A 19,494-nucleotide genomic window follows, 5' to 3' on the forward strand; every position below is an offset into this window, starting at 1 on the left:
TGGGTTCGCCATTCAAAAGCAGTGTTGTCTCGGAAACACTTGAGGCAGAAGTTGCCTCCACATCTCTCTCCACTGGCATCAAAAAACGAAACCACAACTAAAAATATGCTTCAAAAAATTGTCCAAAAAAAAAAAAAAAGTTTTTGTTAGTTTGAGTGAAGTTGGGGAGCGGCAGGGAATAAATTGAAAGCTTGAAACGAGTATATACGGCCGCGGCAGGGGTTGGGCCGCTGAACAAGCCCAAGTATACTCGGGCGTGGCACTCAAAGGGTTGAGGGGCAATGTTGGTCGAAAAACTGCAATACTTTGCAAACAAATTGTGATTTTGGGGTTTTTTGGTGTTTTATTATTTCTTAACCTTTATATTTGACGTATAAAAATGATTACTGCCGGTTATGATTGCAAAATTAGTTAGGGTCATCACTATTTCGACGTCCACTTTCAAAATAATTTTTAATATTATTTTGACATCTGTGACACCAATTCCTGAAGACATCAAAATATTTAAAAAATATTTTGACGTCCCTCATCAAAATAATTTTGTAATTATTCTGACGTCTCGAACTTGAAACTTTGGAGCTTCCGAGTTCGGATTGGGAAGCGATAGGAAGTGGCGGTCAAAAAAATATCATCTTGCTTGCAGGTAGTGTCGCAGTTCGACACACATTTTCTGAAAACAAATGTCATGCAGTCGGCTGCAGTTTTTATGACCTTTGAAGTAATGTGGAATGCAAAAAAATAAGAAAAAGAGCTTCCCAAAAGTACATCAGCTATTAGGCTGCATGTAATGTTTGCTTTGTTGTGCTCAACATTACAAAATGCGGCACGGCTGCTTTTCCTGATTTATTTTGCGTCTTTATATTGACAAAAGGAGCTGATTCTCGTGTCATTAAATTTTCAGTTGATTGGAAAATGCTTGTATTTCGTACAACCGCACCAGAACTTTTGTTTGTTCACACCAGTCAAGAAACGCCAAGGAGACAATGTTTACATTCAAAGTTTTTTATTTAACATTTCAATTGTTTCGTAGTTAACCCACTCATTAAACACAAATTAAAAAGAACATCTAAACAACAAACTCGCAAAACCTGGTTAAAGACAAGGCGGGAGCCTTGTCTTTAACTAGGTATCCATATCGTACGCACTCGTACGATATGGAGGCAGAAAAAGTGTGCCAAATTTTTTGTTTATACGTAGTGTATGCACTTACATTTGTAACGTGTAACATGCCGAAATGACGTGCGAGAGCTCGGAACATCGCTGCCGGCAGTCACATCTACTAGTATCAACCGTCTAGCCAGTCCCACGCACGTGCTGAATAACATATTTCCACTGCCAACTAAAACCGGAACTTCTCAGGACGCAACACACGATCCGTCAAAACGTCAACACGACACTGACAATACCATCAGAAACTAAACAGAACGAAAAAACACGCCGAAGACACTTAAGACTGTTTACGTTTAGGAATGCGAAAGCATTATAGTTCCACGGGTGAAATGTGTTCGAGTAATGTTTCTACACATAATAAAGTCGTTGTGTGCTTCGTCACGAAGCACACGACGAGGACAGATGAAGTCTGAAGCGCAACAGACGCGCTGGAGGCAGCGGTGACATCACGCTCCCCCACTGCACATTGTATGCTTGACATATTTTTATGGCCATCTTTCAGGGACAACGCCGCCGCCTTTTCGCGTAATGGTACAAGTAAGGCTTTCGCCTTAATAACGAAACCACAAAACAGCTACCACTGCGGCGTCCGATTTTGAAGGGGGTCGCCGAAATTATAAAACCACCATTTCGACATATTACGGAAGTGACGCGTCACAGACGTCGAAATAACTTATTAGATATTATGACTGTTGACTTCGAAATATTCACTGCCATTAGTCATATACGCATTTGAAGACCTCCAGGCAACCAAGAGCGGCAGGAATTTGAGTTTTTTTTCAACCCCGTGCTTCTTCAAGTTGGGACATTGCCCGCCATCACATTTACGTTGACAAGTAGGCCTAGCCATCTCCTCTCCATTGCGGTCTTCTGTAGCTTCAATTTTCATGGAAATTTATTAGCAAAATATTATTTTCTGCACTACGAATGAGTATTGCTACGTATCTGTGGTAACATTCAAACACATTTTTCTTTTTATGTAATTTTGGGACATCTTCACAGTTTGTGCGCAAGAATTTCTGTTTTTAATATTCTCCTATCACAACCAAGTTTGGCACGCATAAACTTTAGAATACCTATGTAGAATGCAACTATCTAGGTTTGGTTAGAATGTTGTTTTTTTGGGGTTTTTTTTTTTATGAAAAATTTAAGAAATGTTTGTTATCCCCTTGAAATGGCATTTTGCTATATTTAATTATTTTAAAATGAAAGAAGTGTCGCATACATTATTTTTGCTGTTCATTGCACTCAAATGGTTTAAAAGGAGCGAATTAGTTTATTTTACTAGACTTTTTGAACTGCGTTGCCACGCCCCATGTGTGCGCAAGAACATGGTTTTTTCTGCATCTACATTGCATCGAGAACCTAAAAAACAAGCTATATAAAATTTAATGCCAGATTTATAAAGAGAAGATTAGGCAGCATAAATTGTAAAAAATTCATTTCAATATCGTAAATAACACAAACATGTTTTCCCCCTGGCGCATGTCCCCTTAACGCAGAATGTGTTTTACGCAGTGTGTCGAACCGAAAAAAATATGGGTTCGGTTACGGTTCAGGTTCAGGTAAATTATTTTTGTTCCGGTTCAGTTCCGGTTCAATTAATTCGATCCGCAAACCGGTTCACGAACCGGTTCGGAAATTATAATTGACAAATCAGCACATACGAAATGGGATACATCGTAGTGTAAGGTTCAGGGATTTCTACCAGGAATGGTTTCTTTATGTGCACTCAAAGGTTACCTCACCGACGTTTACGCATTCGGACTTCATCTAATTGGGTCCGACGCAGTAGCTGTAAAATCCGCGACCTCCTTACAAACCCACTTACAAGTAGAACTCGCTAACTATCCTGCCACCTCGGCGTGTAAGCAATTAAAGGAACAGTGGGGAGAAAATACAGCTTTCTATATTTGAACTAGCCTTCGGTAACTCAAATTAGACCCTTAAAGAAGTTTTCATTAAACAAGATACGGAATATGAAAAACACTTCACCGAACGCAACGCCAGAAGGACAAGGATCGATAACTGGGCGAGTTGGTGAGAGTTCATGTTGAAAAACAGCGCGATTGGGACGAGGTCACACAGGGATGAAGAGAACACAAGACAAAGCGCTGACTAGCAACTGGTTTGTTATTACACCATAAGGAAGGATGACAATGAAATGATAAACATGGAATCAAATGTTCGCGCGCTTGCTTGGCGCCCTTTCTTCTTTTTTCTTTTTCATCCGATTGTTGACTTATGTTCTTCTTTTTTCCTCCGGAGCTTGGGTTACCCTGAATCCAAAAACCTCATTTCGCTGGGAGTCATAGTCACCGAAGGTTGGCTCACACACGAACTGTTGCTCTTCATGATGTTGTAGGCTTCTACCATCTCTCGACTTGTTTGGTCGTGGTGTTGAAATAATATGGTGGTGTTTTCGAACTGTGGTACGCAACCGCAATCTCTGCGATGCACCGCTAGATGTGAATTAGCGGTGCCTTTCAAGGAGCTGTGGTGCTCTCTTAGTCGGATGTTTAAGCACCGGCCAGTTTGCCCGATATAACAGCGCCCACAGGAGAAGGGAATGCGGTAAACCACGCCTTTGACGCACGACACGAACTTTATCCCATGGTTTACCTTACATGTGTTATTTTCCGATCTTGCTATCCCCTCCCTGCGTGCACGTACAGCGGAACATAATCTACTTAGTTTGTTTTTGGCTGAAAAAACAACGTCCACCTCGTATCTGGACGCGACTTTTTTAAGTCCGTGTGAAATGCGGTGAAGATAAGGAATGACCGAAACTTTCTTTTTTTCTTTTTTAACTGGTTCCTCCAGCATAAAATTGGAACTATGCTTTACGAGTTTTATTAAACTATCGCATGCTGATGAAATAATTGAGTCTGGGTATCCCGAATCCCTAATCCTTTGAATCTGGGAAGTGAAGCTAACGCTCATTGTGTGAACACATGATTTTGTTAAAGCGGATTTCAAACAGGAATACACTATTCCTCTTTTTACGAGCTTCGAATGCGCTGATTGGTAGTTTAGCAAACTCTTTGATGTTCTAGGATGATACAACCAGCAAATGTGTTCTATTGTGAATTCAACGAGGAGATCTAAAAACTGAATTCGACTCTGTTTTGGGGTCTCATAAGTAAACCTAAGGCCTTGGCCAAGCTCATGGAATACTTTAAGGACGTAATGTAGTGTTTTTTCGCAACCGGAGGCTTCAACAAATACCAAAAAATCATCAACATATCTAAAGATCTTAATGGTGTGATTTTCCAATTTTTGAACTAGAGCTCTACCTATTTTCCCGAGGAAAATATCGCTTAGTACAGGCGCTACTCTTGACCCTATACAAACACCTGACTTTTGAACGAACACTTTTTCCTCCCACCCTATAAAAGTAGGGTGGGAGGAAAACTGTTATTCCGCAATGCGGAATAACAGTTGAACATTTCCTTGAACTATTATCTGTGTATTTAAAATCTACTTTTATAGGGTGGGAGGAAAAAGTGTTCGTTCAAAAGTCAGGTGTTTGTATAGGGTCAAGAGTAGCGCCTGTACTAAGCGATATTTTCCTCGGGAAAATAGGTAGAGCTCTAGTTCAAAAATTGGAAAATCACACCATTAAGATCTTTAGATATGTTGATGATTTTTTGGTATTTGTTGAAGCCTCCGGTTGCGAAAAAACACTACATTACGTCCTTAAAGTATTCCATGAGCTTGGCCAAGGCCTTAGGTTTACTTATGAGACCCCAAAACAGAGTCGAATTCAGTTTTTAGATCTCCTCGTTGAATTCACAATAGAACACATTTGCTGGTTGTATCATCCTAGAACATCAAAGAGTTTGCTAAACTACCAATCAGCGCATTCGAAGCTCGTAAAAAGAGGAATAGTGTATTCCTGTTTGAAATCCGCTTTAACAAAATCATGTGTTCACACAATGAGCGTTAGCTTCACTTCCCAGATTCAAAGGATTAGGGATTCGGGATACCCAGACTCAATTATTTCATCAGCATGCGATAGTTTAATAAAACTCGTAAAGCATAGTTCCAATTTTATGCTGGAGGAACCAGTTAAAAAAGAAAAAAAGAAAGTTTCGGTCATTCCTTATCTTCACCGCATTTCACACGGACTTAAAAAAGTCGCGTCCAGATACGAGGTGGACGTTGTTTTTTCAGCCAAAAACAAACTAAGTAGATTATGTTCCGCTGTACGTGCACGCAGGGAGGGGATAGCAAGATCGGAAAATAACACATGTAAGGTAAACCATGGGATAAAGTTCGTGTCGTGCGTCAAAGGCGTGGTTTACCGCATTCCCTTCTCCTGTGGGCGCTGTTATATCGGGCAAACTGGCCGGTGCTTAAACATCCGACTAAGAGAGCACCACAGCTCCTTGAAAGGCACCGCTAATTCACATCTAGCGGTGCATCGCAGAGATTGCGGTTGCGTACCACAGTTCGAAAACACCACCATATTATTTCAACACCACGACCAAACAAGTCGAGAGATGGTAGAAGCCTACAACATCATGAAGAGCAACAGTTCGTGTGTGAGCCAACCTTCGGTGACTATGACTCCCAGCGAAATGAGGTTTTTGGATTCAGGGTAACCCAAGCTCCGGAGGAAAAAAGAAGAACATAAGTCAACAATCGGATGAAAAAGAAAAAAGAAGAAAGGGCGCCAAGCAAGCGCGCGAACATTTGATTCCATGTTTATCATTTCATTGTCATCCTTCCTTATGGTGTAATAACAAACCAGTTGCTAGTCAGCGCTTTGTCTTGTGTTCTCTTCATCCCTGTGTGACCTCGTCCCAATCGCGCTGTTTTTCAACATGCCAGAAGGACGTAATAGGATAAATATTAAAATAGGAGAGTTCGCTGTCCGTGCAAGCCGCGTCCAGCGCAATACTGGTTCCTATGTCAAGATTCATAGATGCAGCGTTTGTCAAGATTCATGGATGCAGCGTTTATATTCCTAAGACTGAGTGGAGAAGAAAAATATGTAAGCGAGGTGTGTGTCAGTTGACGGCACTTAAAAAACAAATGGCATTAATAGCACATTCATTGTCAACAGCGCGTGGCCGAACCGTTTTGACATGAGCCGGTAACCGTTTTTTTTTTTTTCCGGTTCAGTTCCGGTTCAGGTTCATCGCAATAACAATATAACGGTTCGGGTTCGGGTTCAGTTCCGGAAAAAATACCGGTTCGGTTCCGGTTTTCGGTTCGGTTCCGGTTCGACACCCTGGTTTTACGAGTCGTTTTCTACGAGGAAATCGTCAGGACAAGTGTCAGGAATGAGCCTCTTGAACGAGTGGCACGCTGAGAGCGTTACACGGCATTGTGGTTGTATGCAAAGTTTACGTATAAAGCTCGAACCTGGGTCGCTGCGGTGCCAGTCAAACACTGTAGCCACTAAGCTGCATAGCACAGCTCGTCTGGAAGGATTCCGCTCCCGACAAAACATGCCGGCGAGATTGGTGTGACGTACCGTGTGACCGCTCGCCTCATTGACGTCGCGCATCGCGCAAGAATTATATAAGGCACTGCCTGTGCAGCGCGCTCGTTTGCCTGGTCTCGCTCTGGCTAACATCTGGGGTGCACAATGAAAGAACTAGCACAAACCCCACACAAGGCGTGTGGTTTGTGTTAGCGTCCCGCACACTTGTGCTGCGTGCGGGACAGACTTTGTCCTCCCCGGTCTTTGTTGACGTGATCGAGTGAATTAAAATTTTTTATTCCTCGCTCTATAGTGATTGATTTATTCACAGTATTTTTGACTTTGGGCGATGGGTGAACATGTCATGTAATGAGGTTTGGATATGGAGCGCGAGTGTTACGGGAGTTAATTGAAGCGGTTACTCAAGGACCCGTGCCTGTGCCAATATTAGAGCGCAGCTCTTAGGGGCCCGTTCCCGGCTTGAGCGGCGTCGCCGTCGGCGTCGCCGTCGCCGTCGCCGTCGCCGTCGCCGTCGGCGTCGGCGTAACCGCAACCCTCGTAACCCTCGTGAGGGTTACGAGGGTTAATCTCATGAGGGTTACCCTGACGAGGATCACGAGGGCCACGAGGGTTACTTACCCTCGTAACCCTCACGAGGGTTACGAGGGTTAGTTACCCTCAAAAGGGTTACCTTCACGAGGGTTACCCTCACGAGGGTTACTTACCCTTGTAACCCTCACGAGGGTTACGAGGGTTAGTAACCCTCGTGAGGGTAACCCTCGTGAAGGTAACCCTTTTGAGGGTTACGAGGGTTAGTAACCCTCGTGAGGGTAACCTTCACGAGGGTTACCCTCACGAGGGTCACGAGGGTTATGAGAGTTACCCTCACGAGGGTTACTCACCCTCGTAACCCTCGTGAGGGTTACGAGGGTTAGTTACCCTCACGAGGGTCACGAGGGTTATGAGAGTTACCCTTACGAGGGTCACGAGAGTTACCCTCACGAGGGTCCCGAGACTTGCCCTCACAAGGGTTACTAGGGTTACCCTCACGAGGGTCACGATGGTTACCCAGGTCGTGACCCCCCCTGGGGTCACGTGACCTGGGGATACCCCCCGAGGTCACGTGACCCCCCGTTGACGTCATAGGCACTGATGACGTCGTCAGTGACGTCACTGATGACGTCACCGGCATCCGCATCGTCATCGTCATCATCACTGATGACGTCATTAGTGACGTCACTGATGACGTCACCGGCATCCGCATCGTCATCATCATCACTGATGGCGTCATCAGTGACGCTACTGATGACGTCATCGGTATCGTCACGTGGCCCCAGGTCACGTGACCCCCCGACGTCACGTGACGCCCCAAGGTCACGTGACTCCCACAAGGTCACGTGACCCACAAGGTCACGTGACCCCCAAGGTCACGTGACCCCCCGCCCCCCGAGGTCACTTGACCCACCCCCCAGTACCCTTCCCTCCTCCTCCTCAAGAGCTGCGCTCTAATTCGGCGTTACAGGGAGTTGTAAACGGCTTTTTTTAAATCTGAATTCAAATATCGGCGTATTCAATTCGATCTTCGAGTTGTGTGGTGGCACGACTAGTGGCGAATAAACATTTGAAGACGTCCTTGAATCGCCTTAAATATAGTTGCTGACAATTTAAGTAATGCTGGGCTTAGTGAGCCCAATACACCCTATTGTCCCTCCGCAGCCAATAAGGCTCCGGCGTTAGCCGACATGAACGCTAAAGAACAAACTTGAAGGATTGACGTAATGAGCTACACCATACATTTCTCGTGTTGTCGGTTATTGCACCATCTTCAAGGTTTAGGACAGGCTTTTTTTTAGTTCTGTGGAGCGCGTTTTTCTCGTTGTGCCAGTGCAGACGAGCTCGAGCGAGGCGGGCGTCGAAACCTTTGTCGTCTGCTCGCAGGGCTCTGGAGCTGTCACCTCTGCATCGAAGAATATGGAAATGTGGAGCAGCGTGGAGCGGGACCATCACCATAGCCGCCTCACCAGAGCCCTTGGGTGAGTGTTCGTGTTTTTGTGACTTTCACTCGCTCGTCCCACTCACTAACTCGCACAGATGTCGAGTAGAGTGTGTCTGCGACGCTGGCTGAACTTCCTGTTTGTGACTCGATTCACTAATCTTCACCTGTTACAATATTGTTGGATTAGAAAGGCTAATATAAGAGGAACCATGCTTGACAGTTAAATAGGAGAATGCTGTCGCCCCCAAGAATAGGTTCGTAATTTATTTTCTGTGCGCAACACTACTAGATTATATTCTCAAAACACCTCCAAAAATTTATTTTCCCTGCAGATTCGCATATTTATCGGATAAACAGTGTGTCGATTCAAACCGAAACAATGGGCTCAGCATGGGAGACGCTGCAAAAAATGGATAACGTTGGATCGTTTGATTTGGTCTTCTACAGCAACATTTGACCTCCGAGGCCCGGAATATTGACGCATGCTCGTCTGAAAGCGGAATTCTAGCTTTCCAGGTTGTCCCGAGTCAAGGTGTATATTTTTATATGTGCCGCAAGCCATAAAATATTGCAGAAGAGTAGAAATTACGAGCAAACTAATGTCTCGTTAAAGGGCAACTCCCGATCAGTATTTCTTAATTTGGGATTATGGCTGTTTTCAGCCAAGGCAGTGTGCCTGAATTACTAGGTCTATTTTATTTTTACTGACATTGTTCGTAGTTTTATAAATATCACGGGGGGGGGCTCAAAGTTTGGTTTCGGGCATTTACGGCTATCCGAAACTATCTGGCTAGAAGGACGGCAACACTGATCATCAGCCGTACGGCCGTGACGTGACGTCACCGTGGTGCTGCGGTACATGGTACAACCGATCAACCGCAGCTGCACCGCGACGTGACGTCACGGGGGTGCTGCACCAGTGTTGCTCGACTAAAAGCTAACCGGGCGGTTGCATTTTTAAAATCGGTTTTAGTAGAGTATGTGGCTTCATTTTGACGTAATATTTTGGCTGTGATCATATTTCATGCCACTAAAGCAGTACCAGTCATTCATTTTGGTTTCGTTTTTAGAGTGCTCTAGATATTATTGGCTAGAGCACTCTAGCTTACAGAAGTGATAGTACTAAGTATAGGACTCACTTGGATGTTTTTTTATTTCTTTTAATTGCTAGTATAATTTTATATAGCTGCAAATATTTCAACTTTTTGCTCTGATTTCTTCAGAAATTCGTAGTTCAACAATTCAGCCATAGCTTATTGGCTCCATTTTGATGTGTCATGATAAACAATATAATAATTAATTCTTCAAAAAAAAAATGCTTTGCTCATTGCTTAAAAAGTGCCACCTTTCGCCATGCTAAGAAAAGAGTGAAGAGGCTAACGGTGCAGCTACGACTTAACGTTTTCCATTAATTCTGCCAGATCCAGTTCGTCACATGGCACAGTAGCTTCAAAACGTGTTCGTCTCTTTTATGATGCTTGCCGTCTTTTTCAGGAACACCGTGGACGGGAAGCCCAGACACATCGATGTCCGCTGTGATTGGAGGGTGGAATTTCAGCAAGTGTGTTATCCCCAGTCTTAGACTCTACCTTTGAAAACTCATTTTTTTGTGGCCGTGCTGGACAAGCACTGGAGAGACATCAAAGTCATCACGGAACCTGCATTGTGATTGAATAAAGTGATCATTATCAGCGACAGGGCCGATGCTTATACTCTTCTTTTGGGCTAGGGCTGTAATTTGGTCTTTGCAAACTTTGTAGTCCTACAAATGTTTTAAATGCTTTAAACAAGGGGTCTCCAAACTTTTGGCTGAGGGGCCGGAATATGAATGTGGAAATGCAAAGTAGAAAAAAAATTGTGGTGGCTTAGCTCGGCTGTTATGCGCACAAAATGAGAGGCGCTATCAAGCGGCTCCGGTGCAGCGTCAGACTTGGCTACTGCGCAACGGAGGCGCACAGCTGGGCACGCGGCGGCGCCAGTGCGCCTGCCGCGGCTATGACGTCACTCTACTGGAATGCGCAGACCGACAAGGCGGGCGCGGCGGCGGTGGAGCGCTCCGCATAATGAGCACGGCTCATTATGAGGGCCACGCAAAACTGCTCAACCTTGGCCAGTGTAGCTAACGCTACAAAAGAAACAAATAGTTATCGTCTTTTCTGCTATCTTGGTGTGCGCGTCGTGCCGCGCCGCTAGCAGCGGGCCTGCTGGAAGGTGGCCGTGGGCCAAGCTTTGGAGTCCCCTAGTTTAAACTTTGGTGGCGAGAAATGCGAGGGAATGGAGAGAAAAAATAAAACGGCAATGTTTATTTGCGTTGAGAGCCTCGCGCATAGCGCACTTCGGCTTTTGTGTTGGTGTATATCCAGCGTGGGCGAAAATGATTGAACTCACTTTAAACTGACCGCATAAATAGGTTTCTTAACCTATCGCGCTGGGATTTACTACTGAGATGTCTAAGTTGGTTGAGGCTTTCGGTAAAATTGTGGAAAGATTGTATCACCCGAGTAAGTAAAAAAATAAAAAAAACTGTTTTCATTATACTTTGCAGGTGCACCAAAAATAAGTTTTGTTGTGGCGCTTGTTTCAGCAAAATGAAGTGAAGAATAGGTAAGTCAATAATATTTTCTTTCCACTTGACAAATTTTTTAATCGTAGTAAACGCCAGATTAGCCCACACCGATGGTCTTATGATTTTGAGGTAAAAGGCTTCGCGATAAATTTTCCATAGACAAACCCAGTTTCTATTTTCTTTCATTTGATTCCAGAGATTTCATGCATCCATACTCCTAATTATTGAATACACCAGCTTCGAGCACGCCTCTAGTAAATCCCAACGCGAAGTTAAGAAACCAATTTATGCAGTCAAGTCTGAAGTGCTTTCAATCAATTTCGCCCAGTCTGTATATGTCTGAGATTTGCTTTTTCATTATTTTACGTGATGACGGGTTAACGAAATACGCGGCTTGGGATGAGTCCAACGTGCATTATTCGAGTACACACCCTGCTGCCTAACAATCCGTTTTTTTTTTTTTCTCCTTGTGCCCTTGTGTTTAGGATTAGTTTCGTTTGAGACCTCAAAAAAGCTCAAGGCCTGACCTTGGCGAGGCTGGAGGCGAACATGACCGCTTGCCCCAGAAGCAAAGAGCGGCTGATGTAGGGTGCCTTCATGTGCGCTTCGCATGAAGCGCACATGAAGGCTCCCTAGGCTGATGTAGTCTCTGCGACCTCATAACCCCCCCCCCCCCCCCCCCCCCCCCCACACACACACACACCCTACATTCTTTCTCGAACGGACCTGCGCCCGGCGTCCGGCATCCGCGTGCGTGCGTATGTGCGTCTGCGTTTGTGAGTGTGTACGTGTGTTCCCGGCGCCTGCTTCAGAGCATACATCTAAGTGGCAGCGCGAGCTCCCGCTACAAATCGTGTGGCCTGGAAACACGATCTACTAAAGCGTTTGACCACATTTACGACATTAAAAGTGTAGATATATAGTCAGTCAGTACACCTTTATTGGTAGAGACATAGCAAAAAAAAAAAAAAGAATTCAAAGGGAGAGTAGTAACCAAGAAATGTATTGGGTTGAATCCCTGCCATCCTGCATTGACGAGGTCCCGTTTATGACAGGGTGCATAACTATTGCACTGAGAGCGCTTCTGGTCAAGAGATCCACGAGTCAAAAGATCCAACGAGTCAAAAGGTCCCATAATGGATCTTATGACTCGTTGGATCTTTAGACTCGCCAGACACGAGTCAAAAGATCCAATGTGGGTCAAAAGGTCCAACGAGTCGAGAGATCCAACGAGTCAAAAGATCCACGGCGAGTCAAGAGGTCCAACGAGTCAAAAGGTCCAACGAGTCAGAAGGTCCAATAATGGATCGTTTGACCCGGCAGACGCGAGTCAAGAGATCGCATGCGGGTCAAAAGGTCCAATTACTCGAAAACTGCTGCGTCATATGGCAAGGAGGTTAGGAAAGGCCCCTCACCTCTCCTGCCCTAGACGCGGCCCTCGGGGAGGCATTGTACTATAAAATTCAGAAAACAATTTTGACTAAAACCCGTTTTCACCTCAAGTAAAAAAAAAAAAGTCTGGCTTCTCGCGGAACACTGCTGACTTCCGCATTCATGTAGGGAATTAAGATATACGTGAGTGAATTGTAGGTTACATATATGTTATCTTATTAAGACGTTCACGTTCCAAACGTCAAAAGCATCGCTTTTTCCCTCCGACAACCAAATCTCGTAAAAACTACTTCGCGCCGCGTATGAATAATGCGGAAAGCTTGCTTTTCTTGGAGTGAAAATGGGTATAGGTGCCTTAATTTTTGTTACCAAAAAAAAGTTAAAGGCATTTAAATTTGACGCGCCGTTTAACTCCTCACTATTTCCCGGTTTGCGGACGGGAGACGTTCCCGAGCCAGGGGGCAGAGGTTGTGGTAGGTTGTGTTTTTGTTTGCTAACTAGTTCGTACAAGAAGGCCGATACAGAGTGCGTGTATATTTTTTAATGAAAAATGATTTGGTCGATTTTTTCTGTTCGTTACAAAAAAAGGCCCCACCACGATCATAAAAGATCACGCCCTTCGCACTTTTTTGAAACGCGATTGTGTCGCGTTCACGCTCGCTAGAAATATGTGCTAAGGAGCACCTTGTAGGTGATGTATGACTTGCTCGAAATGGGTTTCTCTTGTGCGAAAAGCTAGTTAAATGAGCGAAGCAAAAAAAGAAAAAAAAAAGGAAGCAAAAATGACGGTCGTGCGTGTTTGAGGTCTGAATCTATTCTTTCAGACACTTCATTTGACAGACATGTTCGTCGCTGTTAAGGTTTCATTGTACAACCAACTACGAGATTCCCTGCTTGGAATTTTATCATTACACAAGAAAAATGACAGAAATAAACTGAAGATGATGAACCGTACGCAGTCAACGCAAATCTCAGTGGTGCTTGTGGATATTGAGGCATCGCGATGCTTGTCAGCCATCCAAAGGGCGACATATTTCTAAACCGCAAATGAGCAATTTAGCCGGGGCCGTACGACGTTGTACTCTGTTTCACCTTGAAGGCTGGTTCACACTGTTGCGACCGACTACGACCAAGTCTGACGAAACAAGTTTTGAAGCCCCCCCCCCCCCCCCCCCCCCCCCCCCCCCCCCCCCACACTTACGACCACACCGCGCAGCAGCAATGGCGGCCGTAAGCGGCCTAAAACTTCGTTGCCATAGCAACCCGTAAAAGAGATTAACGACGCGAACCGTTGCAGGCGCACACGGTCGGACTCGACTCATGCATGTGAGTGAACCAGACAACGCATCCGATCCTTCGCCGACAGTGTGTCACGTGACCTTCCGGTTCGGCGCGGCGTCGCGCGGAGCGAGATGTCCCATGACGCTCTCGACTTCTAGCATAGGCTGCGGTCAATCCTTCGTTGAAACGGAGTATAGCCTTGGGTCTTTATGCGCACCGCGCAGTAGTGGTTACTAGGGAGCCTTCATGTGCGCACATGAAGGCACCCTAGAGGTTACCATGAACGCACGCCGATGATGGTTCTCCGTACAGCGTGGTATGGTACCCTAAGCGTGGTGCCAGTTAGCAGTCAAGCTGCACTGGCCCTTTTGGCAATATACTGTGACCCTCTGGATGGCTGTCAAACATTATGCTGTCCAAATATAAAGCCACAAATGTTCTGCTTGTTCCGCTCATGCTGCGTATACACGTCTTGTAATTAAGTCACCGACCAACTGTTCGTTGTTTTCTAAATTCAAGAAACAACCTGCGTCCCCGCGACCTTACAGCAGGCGCAACTCTCTGGAAATTTCTCCGATAATCAAGCATTGCCGACGAAGAAATGGCTTGGTTACTAGCCCTGCTGGAAATGGGCGAAGTGAAATGAGGCCAAAATTCACATTGAACCAATGTGCAACTGTAGGTCCAGACACACTGAGCAATATGCATTTATGAAACAAAAACCTATGTGCACCAATTGGTAATCCTTTAGGGAATTCACATTGGGCTGATTGCATTTATGAAACAAAAACCAATGAGCAGCAATTGGCAACAGGTACCCCGGTGCACATTGCATTGAGGGCATTTATGGGGCAAAAACCTATGTGCACCAATTGGTAATCCTTTAGGGAATTCACATTGGGCTGATTGCATTTATGAAACAAAAACCAATGAGCAGCAATTGGCAACAGGTACCCCGGTGCACATTGCATTGAGGGCATTTATGGGGCAAAAACCTATGTGCACCAATTGGTAATCCTTTAGGGAATTCACATTGGGCTGATTGCATTTATGAAACAAAAAACAATGAGCAGCAATTGGCAACAGGTACCTCGGTGCACATTGCATTGAGGGCATTTATGGGGCAAAAACCAATGAGCAGCGATTGGCAACAGGTGCTCCTGCGCACATTGGGTTGATGGTATTTATGGGGAAAAACCTAATGAGCAGCTATTGGCAACAGGCCCCCCTGTGCACATAGGATTGATTGTATTTACGGGGCGAAAACCAATAAGCGGCGATTGACGACAGACACCCCTGTGCACATTGGGTTGATGGCGTTTAGGGGGCGAAAACCAATGAGCAATAATTGGCAACAGGTGCCCCGGTGCACATTGGTTTCATGGTACTCAGTCAACCAGCAACCGTCTATTAAACATCTGAGAGATGTGTTGTCCGGACATTTAACATATTCAGTAGATATCTGCTATGATCCATCTAACACTGAAAGTATGTAGTGTACAGAGCAAAATGATTCCCCAGAAAACGTACCACTAACGCAATCTGGATGATGCAGCTGGACATTCAGGACCATTGTAGGATGTTCAGCCTGATCCTGTGGATGTACTATGTACATACCTCAGAAATATTACTCTCCCTGGTATAGGGACCAGCCCTATGCCAGAAGGCAACACAATAGTACTGCCAGTGTCTAAGCAGCCTCCTTTTTCTGCTAGCATATAGCGTGTGAACTGCCCTACAGAAAACTTTAAACAGATATGGGTCCAATTCATTACAAAACAAGAGCTCAGAGGGCAGATTTGCTGAATAGCCCGTGCATGCTCTCAATGTATACCCAAATGGCGCATTAGAGGTGTATAATGTAGCAATCAGGCCCGCAGCAGACATTCTCTATTTTGAAGTTTTTTTTTCACCATCAAGCTCAGAAGCTTTACCGCAGGATCAATGCAGATGACACTGACAAGGAAGGCGACACTGGTGACACTGACTCTTTATAGTGAGGTGGACCCCGCCACATGCGAGAGAACTGTGAAATACTGGACACAAACATTGTCACATGCTATGACAACGACCCTGAGGAATTTACTGAAGTAAGGCGAGGACGTGTGCTCTAGTGACGAGGACACCAGAATCCCATGACAGCTATAGCACCGACTGCATGGCGAAAGATACCGCTGCAGTCTTGCAGCGTAACTTTGAACGTGAGTAGCGCACTAAATTTCTGCCCAGCCTGTCAGGCATGCACATCCATTCTGTAAATAAGTCGCAGTGCCAAACAAATTGCCATTAACTCTTTATTATTACGGTTAGACATACGAGCAGTGCTTGATGTTTTTAAAATAAAGTATAATATTTGAACAATGCTGCATATATAGCATAACGTTTTCAAAATAAAGTATACTTACTGAACAATGCAGGATACTTTGCTTAAAAAAATTTCTGATAAACATAACAAAAAGCTCAGTGCATTCAAGGCTCACTTAAAGCAGTTCACATCGCTCTCTCCTGTGGTGCAGAATGTTCCTGAAAAAGCAACGAAAAATGTTATGTTAAAATATGTGAGCAGTGGTTTACCATGCTTTGAAGCAAAACTAATAAAACAGTGAAGTTCAAAGTGAAGTGACTCAAATATGCAAGAATTGGAGCTGATGTAAATAAACCCCCATTATTTCACGCCTTGTTTTTACAGCACATTCATGCTGGATGTGTGTACTGTATTACCAACTTTTGTTTTTTTAGATTTACATCAAATATCACAGTGTTCTTGAAATTCGTTTTCTATGCATTCTTTTTAATACAAAATAAGGTACTATTATATAATTAAATTTTTCCTCTTAGGGAAACACTCCAAAGAAAATTTTTCAATTTAAAATTATTCAATGCTGTTCACACCTGTAGTATTTGATATCAAATTAAACCAAAAGAGGTGTCACTAGCTCAGTGATGTGATTGGCCTAAGCATTTTGGAGCACCTCTTGGAGCAGCCAAAACAGTGTTTTGGAGAAGCAAAAGTGGCCTTTGGAGCCCTTGAACACAAATAGACCAGGAGATAAGTGTCTAAATTTGGTCGTAGTATCCCTTTAAAGGGAGATTTTTGTAGTAGAGTATGATTTAAACAAGAACAGGAATGTCAATGAAGAAGTTTAGAAAGCACCATATCTGCAGCGACGTGGGGACGGCAACACCCGACATCGCGCGACCAGTGTTTCAGCTCACAAAGCAACTCTTGTCGCGCAAAAACGTGGTTTTGTTTCACAGCATGACGGCATGTCTGGCACCCGGCACACTAGCGTCAAAGCATCCGCACACGCCCGCGTCTATCGTTGAAAAAATTTAAAAAAGAGGCGAGACGAGATTCGCGAGACGACGAGGCGCGAAGCGGGAGACGGCGGCAAAAACATTGCAAGACCGGATGAAGGCAGGGCACTTTGTGTCGGGCGGCCGCTTGCGCCACCTAGCTCATGCATGCTCAATTACGTTCTTAGCTTAGTTTCAGTTTTGAAAGGCGACCGAAATTAGTCATTGGGCGCAGGCTTGGCACAGATTACCTATATTTTGGCAAAATGTAGCAGGATGTAGCAGGGTTAGCCCCTTGGCGCTGTTTGGAGCAATTGGCGAAGCAATCACATCACTGCTGGCTTAACATTAAAAGCATTCAAATACTCTCACATAGAAATTATGCTTTGAAGAAATTGCGCACCATGCTCTACTGTTTAAGAAAAGTTAGAATTATGTGCTGACGTTAGCTTACCTTTTGAGATGACTGATGTCAGGCAGGCGTGACGGACTATGGTTTCTACCTTGAAGTCTTCACATTTATGGCAGCTCCGCACTGCATCTGATAAAAAAAAAAAAAGCAACAGACATATGACACCAACAGTTCCATAAATCTGATCCCATGTGAAGCGATCTGCAGTACTTTTCCAGAGATAACTTACTTATGATGCACTCAACAAGGTGAAGATTCCTGAATGTCAACTTTCCTTTACGACCTTCCCACAAAACTTTTCGCCCCAACTGGTCAGTCAGGAACCGCATTGCGATCCGTCTCGTACAGGAGGCATAATTAGATCCGGCGACTTTGCTGAGCTGTCGAACATAAAAAAAATCCACATAGCAGCCGCTTAGTTCAACCATAACTAGGGATTGGATGTTTCTGTTTATTTTTAGTCAAATTTGGCAGGTGTTTATCAGCACCCATATCTTCATTAAATTTGCTATTAATTATTATACCTGCTCTTACTGATGCACTTTCGACATTTAAAGGGACCATGAAATGACCTTTTTACTTTTTCCAGATAACTTTTACATCAAACGTCAATGTTCACTGAATGCCGAACAGGCATCCGTTTTCGTCTCGGTTTATTAACTTCTACACAAAAAATTAATGAAATATTGACTTTTTCTTTCTCTCCAACTGACCGCAAAACAAGCCGTGACGTACGCCGTTTCCGGAACCAGAAGTTCTCTCGGCAGTAGGAGAATGGCAGCGTTAGCGGCGACAAGTTGGGGTGCGCCGGTAGGTTTTACTGCGCTGATGTCACCGACGTATTTTCTGAATCGGCGCCTAAGTGCAGCGAGTCTTCCGGTGAAGACTCCAGAAGTCAACCCAACTGTCATTGTTGGTAAAAGGCGGCCCGTGTCAGTCGTTTGCAAAGCGACGTAGATAGAAACAAATTGCCGCGGCAATTTTCGCGGCCTCGGAGATGCAGTAGCAAGCCGACGTTAAAAAAGATACGTTTGAACTACGAGTGTCAGCAAGAGCCACGTAAATACCTGTTCACATTTGGAGCGGACGCGCGCGTTTGATGGAAGTGCTGTATTCACGCTGTTGTTAAGCGCTTCGGGACCGATCTTTTACGATTGCAACTCGACAGTGACGCGACACTCGGCAAAGAAAGGTTGGACCGGCATTGCACGTATACCTCCCACGAACTGTTATAGCTCGACAGTGACGTGCAGTCTGTCAGAATAAAATGGCATACCAATAACAAAGTGTACATACCGTGTTATGGAGGTAATCCATACGGCGTTTATTTCAGCTCTATATCACACAAAACAAGAAGATAGAATCGACGAGAGTCCCTTTTCAACGAGTGTTCGTCAACACTGCCTCGGAAAACAAGGGGAAGAGATTGACCTCACCTCTTAATCTAAAATTGAGGTCAGCAATCAAACTATAATGCAGGAAGGGTCCACAGGGGTAGCACAGGTAGCACGCCAGCCGGTCGTAGTCAGACGGTCTTGCGACGAAGCAACGCTGCGCCGAGTCGGAGTGCCTGCTAGGCCTATATTCTAAGCAGCTCGCTTCGTCGGAGTCGGTTGATTCGTGGCCAGCGTTCTTGTTCGTCGTGGTCTGTTTTAAGTACTTTTTTCTTGCTGCTTGAAGTCGGCAAGCGCGAGAAGAACACATAGAAAAATAAACGTTCAGTCAGTCAGAGTTCTGAGAGGAAGGAAATCAAAGGAAATAAAGAAATAAACGTTCGTCGGCCGTCGCAACCCAAGTAACTGAACTCGGCCCTGCGCTACTGCGCACGCGCAGTAGTTGCTTCGTTTACCACACGATAGATGGCGCTTGGCTCTCAGCATTATCAAATTTGGCAATTTTCGCCACATCTCTAATTATGCTACAAAATGTGGATCTGAATATTATTT

The 19,494-nt window shown here is 44.7% G+C and overlaps 1 protein-coding gene across 2 annotated transcripts in view; it reads left to right on the forward strand.

Annotated features, from left to right (window-relative positions):
- Positions 1 to 10,299, forward strand: part of LOC8032246 (zinc finger protein ubi-d4 B) — a 31,149-nt gene extending 20,850 nt beyond the window's left edge. The window contains exons 10-11 of one of the 2 annotated variants that reach the window (XM_029979203.3): positions 8,543 to 8,637; positions 10,095 to 10,299. In XM_029979203.3, coding sequence (XP_029835063.2) covers positions 8,543 to 8,616 — 74 coding nt within the window. In that variant the 3' untranslated portion in view covers positions 8,617 to 8,637; positions 10,095 to 10,299. Of the gene's footprint in view, positions 1 to 8,542; positions 8,638 to 10,094 lie in introns of those variants that run through there. The other variant, XR_006077351.1, reaches the window with a different exon arrangement.
- Positions 10,300 to 19,494: the final 9,195 nt, after the last annotated feature.

Source organism: Ixodes scapularis, unplaced genomic scaffold (genome assembly GCF_016920785.2).
Source record: "Ixodes scapularis isolate PalLabHiFi unplaced genomic scaffold, ASM1692078v2 PGA_scaffold10__122_contigs__length_95168666, whole genome shotgun sequence".
Lineage (NCBI taxonomy): Eukaryota > Metazoa > Arthropoda > Arachnida > Ixodida > Ixodidae > Ixodes > Ixodes scapularis.